At 56.6% G+C, this 13615-nt stretch overlaps 1 protein-coding gene across 1 annotated transcript; it reads right to left on the minus strand.

Annotated features, from left to right (window-relative positions):
* Positions 1-3899: 3899 nt before the first annotated feature.
* Positions 3900-10980, minus strand: SH2D6 (SH2 domain containing 6). The gene is made up of 16 exons (XM_085018796.1): positions 10965-10980; positions 10812-10837; positions 10390-10424; positions 9702-9772; positions 9486-9615; positions 8797-8909; positions 7983-8064; positions 7529-7551; positions 7042-7102; positions 6572-6644; positions 6393-6423; positions 6240-6264; positions 5744-5796; positions 5333-5512; positions 5096-5254; positions 3900-4472 (listed from the first exon to the last, which is right to left on the minus strand). Exons 1-16 carry the CDS (start codon positions 10965-10967, stop codon positions 4356-4358), a joined length of 1182 nt encoding a protein of 393 aa, XP_084874922.1. The 5' UTR covers positions 10968-10980; the 3' UTR covers positions 3900-4355.
* Positions 10981-13615: the final 2635 nt, after the last annotated feature.

Below are 13615 nucleotides of genomic sequence, written 5' to 3' on the forward strand. Positions count from 1 at the left end.
TTAGTTCTTTCCTGGGAGTGAAAAGGCAATTGCCAGTGGGTATGTTATGTCCCTGAGCTCAGGCTGGAGGAGCCAGGAAGGCTTCCTGGAGAAGGAGACATTTAAGCACAGACCTGGGTCTGAGCACTAGCTAGGCTGAGTTGCTTTCTAGACCATGTTCTTTTTTGGCTCTCTGGGTCCCTTATCACAGACTGTCCCCATGGCCTGGATTCTTCTTCCTCTCTTTTTCCCCAGGGAGGGAAGGAATGAGGCTAGTTCCTTAAAGCCAGTCCCCCAGCTGGGACCAGGCAGTCCCTGTTGAGCACTAACTCATGAGCTCTGTGCTTTGTTTTTTTATTTTGTTTTGTTTTTTCTTGTTTTTTTTTTTGCTATTTCTTTGGGCTGCTCCCACGGCATATGGAGGTTCCCAGGCTAGGGGTCGAATCAGAGCTGTAGCCCCCAGCAATGCGGGATTCAAGCCGCATCTGCAACCTACACCACAGCTCACGGCAACGCCAGATCATTAACCCACTGAGCAAGGGCAGGGACCGAACCTGCAACCTCATGGTTCCTAGTTGGATTCGTTAACCACTGCGCCACGACAGGAACTCCTGAGCTCTGTGCTTTGGCCCTTACTCTGCCTCCTATGGGCTGCATGGCTTCAGGGCTAGGTAAATCCCGGGTTTGGTAAAGGCAGGCCCTAGGGTAGAGGACTCCTCCAGAAATGTCAAACCTGCTCATCTGGTAAGGGATACAGGAGTCTGACTGTATGTGTTACGAATTCAAGTTTGGCTGCTCACCGTTTAGAAGCCAATAATGCAAGAAGCAAGTGTCAGTGGAAAGGAAAGATGCTTTAATCAGAAAAACTGGCAATCTGAGGAGACAGCAGACCTGTGTTCAGGGACGAAGTCTGAAGATTCTGCTTAGCCATGACTTTTTTTTTTTTGTCTTTTTAGGGCCACACCTGAGGTGCATGGAGGTTCCCAGGCTAGGGATGGAATCGGAGCTGTAGTTGCTGGCCTACACCACAGCCACAGCAGTTCGAAATTCGAGCCACATCTGCAACCTACACCACAGCTCACAGCAACGCCAGATCCTTAACCCACAGAGTGAGGCCAGGGATTGAACCTGCGTCCTCATGGACGCTAGTCAGATTTGTTTCTGCTGAATGGTGACAGAACTCCTTCTTTTCCTTCCTTTCTTTTCTTTCTTTTTCTTTCTTTCTTCCGCCTGCAGTATATGGAGTTCCCAGGCCAGGGATCACATCTGAGCCCCAGTTATGACCTAAGCCACATCTGGGGCAACACTGGATCCTTAACCCACTTGTGCAGGGCCAGGTATAGAACCTGCATCCCAGTACTCTCAAGATGCCGCCACAGTGGGAACTCTAGCCATGACGGTTTTTAAAGGGAACATTTGGGTTGGTGGGGGAGGAGGGGAGCTTCCCATGTGGCGCAGGGATGTGGTGCTGCCACAGCTGTGGTGCTGTCGAAACTGCAGTGCAGGAATCCTCCACGTGCTGCCAGTGCAGCCAAAAAAAAGTGGGGCGGGGGGTGGGGGTGGCATAAGAGTGGAAGAATCTTAGTGAATCATCCAGGCAGGAAGTTGGGTTCTGCATCATTCTCCATTGAATGCAGACTGGCTGACTCTTTCTTCTGATGTTATCTTGCCTGAGTGATCTGCCTACAGGATTGCTTTGGGGGGGGGGGGCGGTGCTGCTGGGAATAGAGAGCTTGTCACTTTTTAACTGCTTAATTTTTCCTTCTTCTTATCTAGGAAACCAATCAACAGTTTAGACAAGTCTAAACTGGTGTGCGTTCAGGAGAACCTAGTCAGGAGCTAGTTTCAATTGCCTAGTGGTCTCATTTCTAGAATTAGGTTCTTTGAAGGTTAGAGGGAAACAGGAAAGGGGCCTAAGAGCTGCTTTCAATTCTCCACTGTCAAACATCACTCCACTTCCATGGGATTCGTGGGGAAGGTCTATCTCCTACAACTTCTTGCTGCCCTGAGGTGTCCTATTCTCATAGTGGAAGATGTCAAAATGGGTCTGTGTCATCTCTTTGCTGACGATTTCAGTTTCCCAGTTACATATGTGGGCAGAGCAAACTACAATTATTCTGATGCCCACAAAGATACAGATTGTTATGAGCAATACTGTTAATCCTATTCTCTTGAGGCTGATTCTTGGAACTGTGCTAGCCATAGATACAGTACTGCTCAAGATGGAGCCGCTCATGTCATGGCTACAGTCTGGTCATCATGCAGTTAGCTGTTTTCCTCTGGTGGCAGTGAGAGTACCTGCAAAACTCAGGAATGTGCATCAGAGTCTTACTATCCTCATCATTAAATGCTTGGTTTTACACTGGGAGGTTGGGGTGGGGGTGCAGGATTCTGATCAGTTCCATAAGTACCCTGAGGTCCACCCCAAGGTGCCCCCACCCTCTCCGGCCCTGACTTCCGGCAGGAGTCAGCCTGGGGAAAGTATAGAGAGGGGCCCCTCCCACCCACGGCTTGTGGGGAGCCAGCGCTGGCTAATAGAGGGGAGGGAGGCTGTCCTGGGGACCAACCCCACCCCCTGCTTCTGCTAGAGCCCCCAGCTGTTAGCCACCTTCCCCCATACCATTTACAGCGGTGCTCAGCCCCGCCCCGTGCCAGCTGCCCATCCTGCTTCTCTTCCTGGTGCCCTGGCCGGAAATTACATCCCTAATGTAGGGAAGACTGAAAGCCGCAGTTCCTTAACCTGAATTCACTTGCGTGTTTATTTAGGGAAGATGGGCCAGAGCGCAGACCATCAGGCCCTGGGCTAGCCTCACCTTTCACATGGACCGCCTCACTCAAGCCTCCCAACCAGAGAGTTACTGGTAGGGACGACTTATCGTCACCTCCGTACAGGAATGAAGGTTGGGAGAGGGTAATCTGCCAGAGCCAGCAGCAGTAAAGGCAACCGTCAACCCTCTCCAGCCCAGCCTGGACCCCCTATCGCCCAGCAGGACTCACGTTTGCATTTCACCCACGTGCCCTGAGGAGGCGGGTGGGGAGAAGCAGCTCCCCTCCCACACTTGCCCCCCCCCCGGGGGGGGGCGGTTCCCGCGCTACCACCCCAGTCTCAGGAGAATCCGGCTTCTCCCCACCCCGGCGGGTGCACATGGTTGGTCCGGGAGCGGCGACCCGGCTGGGGGCAGGGGCCCGGGCCCTCAGTGCCAGCCGAGCGCCGGCGGCCGCTGAGCCGCCCTTTGTTTGGCGGCTTTTGCGGAGTCACGGTCACATGCGCTTCCCGCACGGGGTGTTCCGGGCGTTGCGCCAGGGCCGGGGGACGCCCCCGCTCCTCTGCCCTGCCCGCCCCGGGCCACCCTCCTCCGCTGTCCCGCTAGCCCCGCCCGCAGGCTGCTGGCCTATCTCGGAGACCCCAGCTGGAGCCTCCTGGGCGCGCCTGTCGGGCAGCTTACGCCTATGCCTCCTTTTCTAAACTCCGCGTGCAACCTTCTATAGCTTTGATCCCAGGACTGACGCGCCCATTAGTTGACCCGTTGTTTCCTGGGGCCTGCCGGTCTTCCCCCTCTCTAGACAACGGCAAGGGTGCAAAATCAGGCCCATCCCTCCCGGGTGGAACGCTGTATGGTAAATGGATGGTGGACGCTCCATTCGCCTCCTGTCATGGGGTGGCCGCGCAGCCCTGAGCCCCTCTCCTTCCCCCGCCCCGACCCCCACCAACAAAACAAAACTCAGCCACCCCGGGTGGCTGCCACAGACCATCTAAGCGCCAAAGCCACAGTCAGGGGGCAGAAATGGGTCTGGCTCTTCTGCCCTGGCTGGGCCTCCACCGCTCCCTCACTCCCAGGCCCAGGCTGTGCCCCAGGACACTTGAGAACCTTGGCACCTCAAGGAGGCCATCTCTGCCTCACTCCTCAGAATTCAAGAACTCATTTGACAAATATTTATTGAAAGCAAACTACGGGCAGAGTGACCAAGTGCCTCGAGGGTAGATGCCAGCCCTGTGTTACACCCCTTATGGAATGTGAGAGGATCCGCTTCGCAGCCAAGCAGTTCCCATGCAGTCCCCCTGAGGATCGGCTTCCCCAAACAGGTCTTCATGCAGAGCAGCTTGGGGGGCCACGCCTGGGGCTGAAAATGGGGCCCTGCCTGTCCCCTGCTTCCCAGGAGATGCAGGAGCGAGTGGCAGGGCCAGGCTCTGGGTGAGAATGGCGTGGAGTCTCGCAGACCCTTTCTGTCTCTGGGGCACCTTTCCCAACGCCTTTCAGGGGAGCCTGCAGGGACTGGGGCACGGGATGAGGGCGCTGGAGGGATGGTGACCTGGGAGAGGACAGCCGGCGGAACAAACTGGGGGCCAGCAGTGGGCCTGCACATGCGCAGTGACGTCAGGGCTTGGTGGGGAAGAGCAGGCAGGTGAGCTGCCGGCTGCCGCTGTGTCGGTCCACGAGCGGCAGGGGATGCTGCACGTAGTGCTGGACCATGGCGACCACGGAGGAGAAGAGCTGGACAGGGAGGCAGGGCATCATCGGTCCCTTGAGCCTCCTGCTAGGAGAAACTTCCAGAGGGAACTGGGGGGGAGGGGGGTGTCTGGCAAAGGGGCCGGCTGACATTTTTCTAAATATTTTCCTTCCTGTTTGCCCATGAAACTCCACCACCGTTTTGCTCCCCAGTTCCAGGCCTTTCCTGTGACGGTACCCGGGGGGCATGGTGTTGGCCAGACTCCTATTTCCCAGGCCAGATGGAAATAACTGCACAGGGCCCTCCAGTGGGGGAGCTGAGTGGTGACTGTCTGCAGCCTAGCAAGTGCTGAGTGCACAGGGGAGTCCTTGGTACAGATAGGTGTCTGGACTACCTGACCTCTGCTCTCCTAGTCGGGTTCATTACAGGCACAAATGCCCCAGCCTGGGCCATGCAGGAGGGGCTGTGTCTCCCCCAGATCAGGCTAGGCGTCTTCTCAAAGTACAGGCTTCTGGAAAGGAGTTCAAGGCACTGGCCACTGAGATTTCCGTTCACTCCAGAAAAATACAAAACCTGGCATTTTCTCAGGCACATGCTCCTGGCTGGGGCCAGGGACAGCTCTCTCTTTGTCCTTGCCCTTTAGCCCTCTACCTCCTCCAGTACCCACCTCCTCGTGGTTCCTGCCCTCCCGGCCCAGGGCATAGTGGCGCCCGCCGTCCAGCTGCCGGATGGGAATGTTGAAGACCCGGCCATGGAGAAGCACTGCCAGAGTGAAGGGCTGGGAGCCATGAGGGCCTGAGCTGGGGCGTATGGTGTAGGCCCCATCCTGTGGACCAGAGCCCATCTGTCAGCCCTCACCTTCCAGCTGAGGCCCTGCCTCTGCCCCCGGCCCTGCTGCTCCCACCTGCTCATCTGGCCACAGCCTGTGAGCAGAAGGGATTTCCGAGAAGGCCCAGGGCGGGGCTGGGGGGGGGGGTGCCTTCTGGTGATGCACCTTTTGGAGTCGGAGCAGGGCACTCTCAACAGCATGGCGGTCACAGTTCCCTGCATACCAAGGTTGGCCCAGCAGACCGCCTTCCTGTCCCTGCACACACAGCGGTTTCGAGAAGTGCCAGGGCACAGGATCGGGATCGGGGGTGGGCTGCAGTTATCTGTGCTCGTGTCACCCTTCCCAGACTGAGTCCACACAAGCAGAACAGAGATGTGTCCGTGCCTGGTGTTCAGCGGTTGACACTGCCCGAGAGGGCTCCTGGGTGAGGACTCCAGCTCTGAGCCTCCCAGGCCTCCCCAGCAGCCCTCTCCAGACCCTCCTCACCTCAGCAGCCGAGGTGTTCTGGGTGGCAGCTACAGAGGAAAGAGAGGATCTTCCTGCCGGAAGAAGCAGATTATAGCCCCTGGGACTGGGAAGGGATTAGGCAAAGGAGGCTTCGCCTTCCCTCCACCTGCCACTGTGAGGGTGGGAGAGGGCACAGAAGGGTGTGCAAAGGACTGAAGTCCAAAGTGGGACACCCAGAGCTTCACCCCTCCTCTCCTGGGGCGCTGGTAGGGCCCACCAGCTAGGCCACACGTGCCCTCTGAATGAAGAGTGATTTTAAGGGACAGGCTGGGAGTGTCCCGCTTTGGTGCAGACCTGGAAAATGCCCAAGGGGGTCCTCTCTGGCCTGCTCTCAGCTGGAGTCAGAGCTGTAGGGACCCCCTCGGCCAAGCGGGGTGTCGGGGGCTGGGAGGCAGTCCGTGGCCTGCAGGGCTGTGGCTGCGGAAGGGCCCTGCATGACTGCCCCAATGGTTCATGTTGAGACATCTGTACTCACCTCTGGAGGTGACATTCGATGCTCCCTGGGACATAGGATGTTGGGTCAGAAGAGCTCGGCCTTGCAGGCCTGCTCCTTTGGCTGGGAAGTCCCACCCTGAGCCTCTCTCCCTCCCTCTCTCCCAGCTCACCTCCCCCACCCCCAGCCTCTTACATTCTGAGCTTCCTGGGGGGCTGCAGTGGGCCTGTGGGGAGCAAAGTGGAGAACAGAGCTCAGGGTCTTTACTTTCTTCAAAAGAAAGAGTCCAGTGAACTTAGAGATCCTAGGGTCAGGGCTGGGGAAGCCTGGGCTGGCCTCCCCCCCCCCCCAACACACACCTCTGGGCCACTCACCTGGGCCCCTCTGATGTCCTTGGCAGAGGAACTAGGGATGTGGGGACTTGGGAGCTCAGAGTCTGAGTGAAGGCTGGGAGCAAAAGAGAGAGGGCAGGCTGAGCTGGGCAGCAGGCAGGGAAATGCAAGTGGCCGGGGTGGGGCTGGGGACATTGGCCGGGTCTCTGCTTCTTAGCAGTCGGGCCTTTGGGGAGTTCTCCCAGCAGGCAGAGTGCCGGTCCTGGCCATGGCAGCTACGAGGACCCCTTGCTCTAAGGGGGGGGGGGTCCCCTCCCACACAGGCACAGTGTAGGTCAACCTGGACCAGAGGTGGAAGCATGGGCGTCGGTGTGGGTACCTGCCGGCAGATATGTGTTGGTGGGGCTGCTGAGACAGGACGGGGCAGAAGATGGAGCCAGGCGAATGGATGGAGCTGCGGGTGGGCAGCCGAGCCTGGGGCAGGAAGGGGCGGGGTGGAGGGAGGTGTTCACCTGGACTGGGCTCACACTCCAGGTAGATGTCCTCTTCCGGCTTCTTTGCAGGGCCTGGCACCTAAGGAAGGGAGGCCCTGCGTTTAACCAGTGAGTGGGAGGGAGGAAGAAGCTATCACTTGGGAGAGTTATTGGCACCTCTCCACCCCCACCCCACCTCACCACCCGCCCTTCCCTCTCCCCTCTGCCACCTCACCACCCCCCTCCCCCTCTCCCCCTGCTCAAAGGGAGACCTGGAATGATTGAAAGTGCTCCTTTGTCCAGAAGGGGGCGCCCACGAGGACCTCCCCCGTCCTGGGCCCTGAGAGAGCGTGAGCGTCCAGGAGGAGCTCTGGGCGGGGCACGTCCCAGGAGGGCAGTGGCTGACGCCCTGCCAGGGCCTGTGGGAGGGGCTCTGCTCTGAGCCTTTTCCCTTGGTTTTAGGGCTAGTCCTCCCAGCCCCCAACCCTGCCGACCTCCTGGCCAGAATCCTAGAGTGGCTACTCACCCCTCGGGCCGGTGCACCCAGCTCTGGAAGGAAAAGGAGAGACCCAGCGGTCACGAGCAGCGGGGAAAAAGGAAGTCAGTGAAACGTGGGCTGGAAGAGTGGCGTATACTAGAAACTTCTCTGAGGGGATCCTAGAGCCCGCTTTGAAGTCCCAGAGGAAGGCCATCCTCATCGCCTCACTTCACACCCCCAGGGTGCCCCTTGCCTGCCCCAGAGACCACAGCAGGTGCAAATCGGGCAGGAGGTCAGGGACTCTGTGACCTCAGGCAAAGTTTTAAATGTCTCTGGGGTAAAGAAGGAACCGCTGAGGGGGATGAAGCGACCATCGCGCAAAGCATGACACCAGTGTAAAGCCAGCTCAACTTCCCCCACCTCGTTCAACACCCCAGCTCAACTCCCCTGGCCTCCCTTCTCAGGGTGGGGACCTCAAAAAGAGATAGGACATCCCCATTACCTCGCTTTCCAAAGGGCCAGCCCTGCTTCAGGGCTTCCTGCAGGCTCGTGACTGCCTTGGGCTGTGGGCACAAGGCTGTGGCCTGAGAGAGAATGGGCGGGGGTGGGGGGGTGGGGGAGGAGAATGATGGAGAGAAGCTGGGCAGGGCCAGGATGCAACGGGGCTATGGATATCTGTGCAGTTTAAAAAAATACTACAACAGGGGTTCTCTTGTGGCACAGAGGGTTAAGGATCTGGCATTGTCACTGCAGTGGCTAGCGTTGCTGCTGTGGTGTGGGTGTGATCCCTGGCCTGGGAACTTCCATATGGGTGTGGCCAGAAAAAAAAAAAAAAAAGGAAAAAGAAAAACGAACACAAGACTACCACACAAGGGTTAATGTGCAAAGGAGGTGGCTTTCCCCTTTGTCTCTGTTCTGTGGCTCTTTCTTTGTTGTGAATCACTCCCCGTTTTTCCAATAAAATATATGGTGGATGTGGTAATGGTCAGAGCCCACAAATGGTGGGAATGAGAGCTGCCAGTGAGTGGCAGCTGAGTGAGGGGTTTCTTCACTCTGTAGGAGGGAAGGCTCCTCAGACCTTAAAGTCCAGGAGGGGCAACAGAGCTCCAACCTCACGCCCCTCTCCCCCCACCCCCACCCCTTAGGCTAGAAGGGCAAGTCTGGGGTGATGCCAATGGGGACAGTGAAAGGACTGGGCCAGGCAGGTGGGAGGGGTGACTGTGAACCGGGCTCTGACGCAGCTCATTTTTTCAGGGGCCTCTTGAAGGCAGACGCGGGGGAATCTTGCAAATGAGATGCCTCTTAGATGTACTCACTGGGAAATGGCAGCCTGGGGTGGGGCGGGCGGGGAGGCTGTTCACCATCCCGGGCTGAGGCTGTGGTGGTGGTGGTGGTGGTGACGTGGGAGGACCCAGGGGGCCAGAGTGATCTGGAAAAGCCCCCAGGCCTGGTGACTCGGTGGGTTCCTCCCACGTAGGTCCCTTTTCCTCTCATCCCTGACCCAGCCTCTCTTCCCTCCTCCCCGCCCTCATGGCCTCCCTGCTCTCAGGCTTCCTGACAGCCCGTCTCCATGGCAACTGGAGGCGGCCAGCTTCCCTGCCCCCACCTGGCCAAGCCTGGAGCTGTGGGGGTGGGATGGCGGCAGCAGCTGGGGCTCTCCTGGCATCCCTACCCTCGCTTGGAGATGTGCTGAGATTTCGGAGGGGGAACGCCAGGCCCCAGGGACCCTGTTGGGCCTCACACTTTCCCGCCGTTGCCTTGGTTACAGTGCCCCTCTCCAATCCCCTTCCCACCCTTCCTCCTTCCCTTCTCTGCTCCTCCTTCCCTCCCTCCATCCCTCTCTCTGCCCAGCCAAGAGGCTTCGGTGACTGCCAGCTGAGAGCCCCCCTCACCGCCCCAGGCCAAACAGAGGGAGAAGTGGCCAGGCCTGGGCCCTCTTCCCTTGTGGGGACCTTCCCGTCCCGCCTGACCACCCAAGCCCCCGCCCCAATTTCCCAGATCTCACCCAAGTACAAAGAGTCCTCAGTGCCAGGAAGGTGGGCGGGGGCTCGGCGGAAGGGCAGAGCCTCACAGGGGGGCAGCTCATATTCATCCTCCTCCTTTTCCTCCTCCTCCTGGGCTTCCGGGAAGGGATACTCAACACAGGGAGGATGGAAGAGGCTGGGAGGTGATGGCTAACGCCTCCCCCCGCCCCCCACCTTGGCTCAGCAGCTGAACCTACCCTGTGTCTCCAGGTCCCTGGGACAGACAGAGGAGATGGCTGGGGGGCATCTTTCCTCCAAGCTGGGGGGTCTGGACAGGAGAACTGGTGAGCTTGGCCTCATCTCCCGGCCCAGCCCCTCTCTAGCACAATGATTTACTCTCTCTCCTCAGTGTAATAAACCATCTACACTTTTACAGTGGCCTCAATGGAAAGACTAATGATGGGTCTTCCCAACACTGCAGCAGGGCCAGTGAAGCATCTGGGAGATAAGGGGGCCTTGCAGCCTGTTCCACCTATGCCAGTCCCCAGCCTCTGCCTCCCTAATTTTTCTTTTTCCTGCACCTGCGGCAAATGGAAGTTCCCAGGCTGAGGGTCGAATTGGAGCTACAGCTGCCAGCCTATGCCACAGCCACAGCAATGCCAGATCCCAGTCGCATCTGCGACCTACTCTGCAGTTGTTGGCAACCCTGGATCCTTAACCCACAGCGTGAAGCCAGAGATCAAACTCACATCCTCAAGGATACTAGTTGGGTTCTTAACCCTCTGAACCACAACAGGACCTCCCTCTGCATCCCTAATTCTGATCAAGACAGGTGGAAAAGCTAGACGGCAGTGACTTAGCTGTGCTGGACTATGATGGGCAGGAGGTGTCCAGAGCCCTCGGGGAGACTCAATTTGCCCCCACCCCCTGCCCACTGTCACTTACCTGCGCATCTAGGGGGTGGAAGAGGTGGCCCCAACCTGCAATCAGATGCTAGTCAGCTCTCTGCAAGGGGCCCTGAGTTTGTGCTAAGCCAGACCCTGCACAACCCTAGGACATTCACATCCACGACAGTGTGAATGGTGGCCCCTGGAGTTGTGTGATGGCAGCCTGGGACTGTCACACAATGGTGGCCTCTAGAGTTGTGGGTGGCAGGAGGAGGGGTCTGGCTGGTGGGTGCATAGCTGCAGAGAAGCTGGTCGTGGGGTGACCCTCGTGTTCCCGGGAGTGGAGGTACATGCATGGTCTTGCTGGGCAGAGAAGACCCCGGGGAAGAATGGCACAGCCTGAAGGATGGCTGGACCCAGGAAAGGGGCAGCAAGCTGGCAGGAGGAGGGCAGAGGAAAGAGAGGAGGCTTGGGACTCACCTGGGCTTGCTCCTGCCGGGCTGGTCCTGGAAAGAGTCAGGGAGGGGAGTAAGAGGGGGTCAGGGCAGCTGGCTGGCTCTCCCTCCCCAGACTCCCAGGCCCCCAGGGGTGGGCAGGTCTGTGCACCTGGGCTGCCCTAGAACCAAGTCTCACCATGGCCAAAGTGAAGGAGCTATGCCTCCCTGGAGGCCAGGTCCTGCCACCAAAGGCCTGGGGACAGGGGCCCTATTGTTCCCATCATTTGCATCTCTCAAGCACCAGGAAGGTGGGCCTGTGCCACTCCCAGGGCCCAGCCCCAGCTCCCCCAAGCTAGCCCCCATTGCCTCCCAAAGCTGCATCACCAGCCCCCCTGCCCAGGGAAGGAAGCACTCCCTCCTCCACAGCCAAGCCCACAAAGCTAGACCAGTGCCCCAAAGCTTCCTCATCAATGTTGCCTCCTCCCAGAATCTCGGGGATCAGCCAGACCAAGCCCTTTCCTAGTTCACAGAAGACAGGGCATTAATGGCAAATCCAATTAAAAACAGGAGACGGGCCCTATGGATGCTTTTCTGAAGTCCTTTGTGCCTCCTGTCATTTACTGGTGAGTGGTGATCAGTGATCATGGAGATGAAGGTTAGTGAAAAGCTCAGAAATACGCACTTGTATTTAGTTTGACAGCCTCCTTTATGGATGGATGTCGTTATTCACCCAGTGGGTATTGATTGAACGTCCACTACACACCAGGCACTGTTCCAGGTGCTGAAGACGCAGCAGGAAACCTAAACAGGCAGACATTACACATGCATTTCCTTACTGGGTTCTCACAATAGCCCCATGATGCAAAGACTAATTTTATCCCTGCTTTTCAGATGAGGAAAATGAGCGTATTAGTCAGCCCAGGGCTGCCATCACAGAATACCACAGACTGGGCGGCTTAAACAACAGAAATTTATTTTCTGACTGTTCTGGAGGCTAGCAGTCCAAGATCAAGGGGCTGTCAGGATCGGGTTCTGGCGAGAGCACTCTTCCTGGCTTGCAGACACTCAGCTCCTCTCCGTGTCCTCACACGGCCTTTCCTCTGTGCCTGCAGGTGTTACCGGACTCAGGTTTGGCTGCTCGACGTTTAGAAGCCAATAATTCAAGAGGCAAGTGTCATTAGAAAGTAAGGCCGTGTTAATTAGAAAAGCCAACAACCTGGGAAGATGGAGGACGTGTGTTGAGACCACTTCAGAAGATTCTGCTCAGCCAGGACAGTTTTTAAGGGAAAAATGAGGCGGGGGTGGGGGGCAAGAATCTCAGTGAATCATGGAGGTAGGAGGTTGGGGTCTGCAGCCTTCTCCATTGAGTGCAGACTGGCTGACTCTTCTGCTGTTATCTTGCCTGAGACATCTGCCTGCAGGATTGCTAAGGGGCTCTTGGGGATAGAGAGCTAGTCATTTTATAAACCGCTAAATTCTTCATTCTTCCTTTTTATCTAGGAAACAGATCACAAGTTAGACAAGTCATGGCATGCGTTCAGGAGAGCCTAAGTCAAGAGTTCGTTTCAATCAATTAGTGATCTCATTCCTAGCATTAGGTTCTTTTAAGGTTGGCGGGAACAGAAAGAGGCCAACAGGAAAGGGGCAAAAGAGCTGCTTTCAAGGGAGAGAGAATTCTGGAAAGAGAGCTCTCTGATCACTTCTATAAGGATAGTCCTATTGAATTAGGGCCCCACCCTTATGAACTCATTTGATCTTAGTTGCTTCCTAAAAGCCCCATCTCCAAGTACAGTCATACTGAGAGCGAGGGCTTCTACATATGAACTTGGGGGAGACACAATTCAGTCCATAGCACTGAGGCTCAGAGAAATCGAGTAGGTCATACAACTAGTAAGTGTCGGAGGTGGGATTCGATCCAAGGTTTTACAGCCGAAATTGGCACAGCGTTGTAAATCAACTATACTTTAATAATTTTTTAAAAAACTGCAAAAAAAAAAAAATCCAAAGTTTGCCCAACCCAGAGCCTGTGCCCTAACCGTTAAGCATCCCCTTTCCCGTGATGGGATGAGAAACATCAGCAACCACAGGCTTCCTTTAAGGAGCCCATAACTTCACGGTGCTCAATTACCCTAATGAATTTTGGAACTCTGACTTCTTTAAGGTAGGAAGAAGGGCCAGGGTCTGGGGTCCGAGTGTTTAGACCAGAGAACGGGGGAACACAGATGACAAAAGTGAATGCAAGAACTTTCTAGGACACTGTAACTTTCCTGTGGTTATTATTTGGTGATGTGGCTGTGGGCACAAAGGAGAAATGAAGGTCAAGTGCTTGCATCTTTAGAGGTCACTGGCCTGGGGGCACTGGGGAGAGAGCCCAACGTTGGAGCTGGCCACAGACTTTAGAGAGGAAGACCAGATGGTTCCTGCGACCTACAGGCAAAAGGGCACTTAAGAAACTGTGGGGAGTTCCTGTCGTGGCGCATTGGAAACAAATCTGACTAGGAACCATGAGGTTGCAGGTTTGATCCCTGGCCTCGCTCAACGAGTTGAGGATCCGGCATTGCCGTGAACTGTGCTGTAGATCGCAGACGTGGCTCGGATCCCACATTGCTACGGCTTTGGGGTAGGCTGGTGGCTACAGCTCCAATTAGACCCCTAGCCTGGGAACCTCCATATGCCGCAGGTGCAGCCCTAAAAAGACAGAAAAAAAAAAAAGTTATGGGATTTCCCACTGTGGCTCAGTGGAAATGAATCTGACTAGCATCCACGAGGACGCAGTTTCGATCCCTGGCCTCGCTCAGTGGGTTAAGGATCCAGCATTGCCATGATCTGTGGTATAGGTTACGGTCA

The sequence above is a fragment of the Sus scrofa genome, chromosome 3 (genome assembly GCF_054392235.1).
Source record: "Sus scrofa isolate SSC_HxYL_T2T_F1_AM1 chromosome 3, Sscrofa_HxYL_maternal_Yorkshire_Landrace_v2.0, whole genome shotgun sequence".
NCBI lineage: Eukaryota > Metazoa > Chordata > Mammalia > Artiodactyla > Suidae > Sus > Sus scrofa.

Coding starts and splice junctions, on each gene's coding strand:
- SH2D6 (XM_085018796.1), bottom strand. Junction 8,910..9,485: donor TGAGGACTCTTTGTACTTGG/GTGAGATCTGGG, acceptor GGGCTTTTCCAG/ATCACTCTGGCCCCCTGGGT. Junction 7,103..7,528: donor TGGGTGCACCGGCCCGAGGG/GTGAGTAGCCAC, acceptor TCCCTTCCTTAG/GTGCCAGGCCCTGCAAAGAA.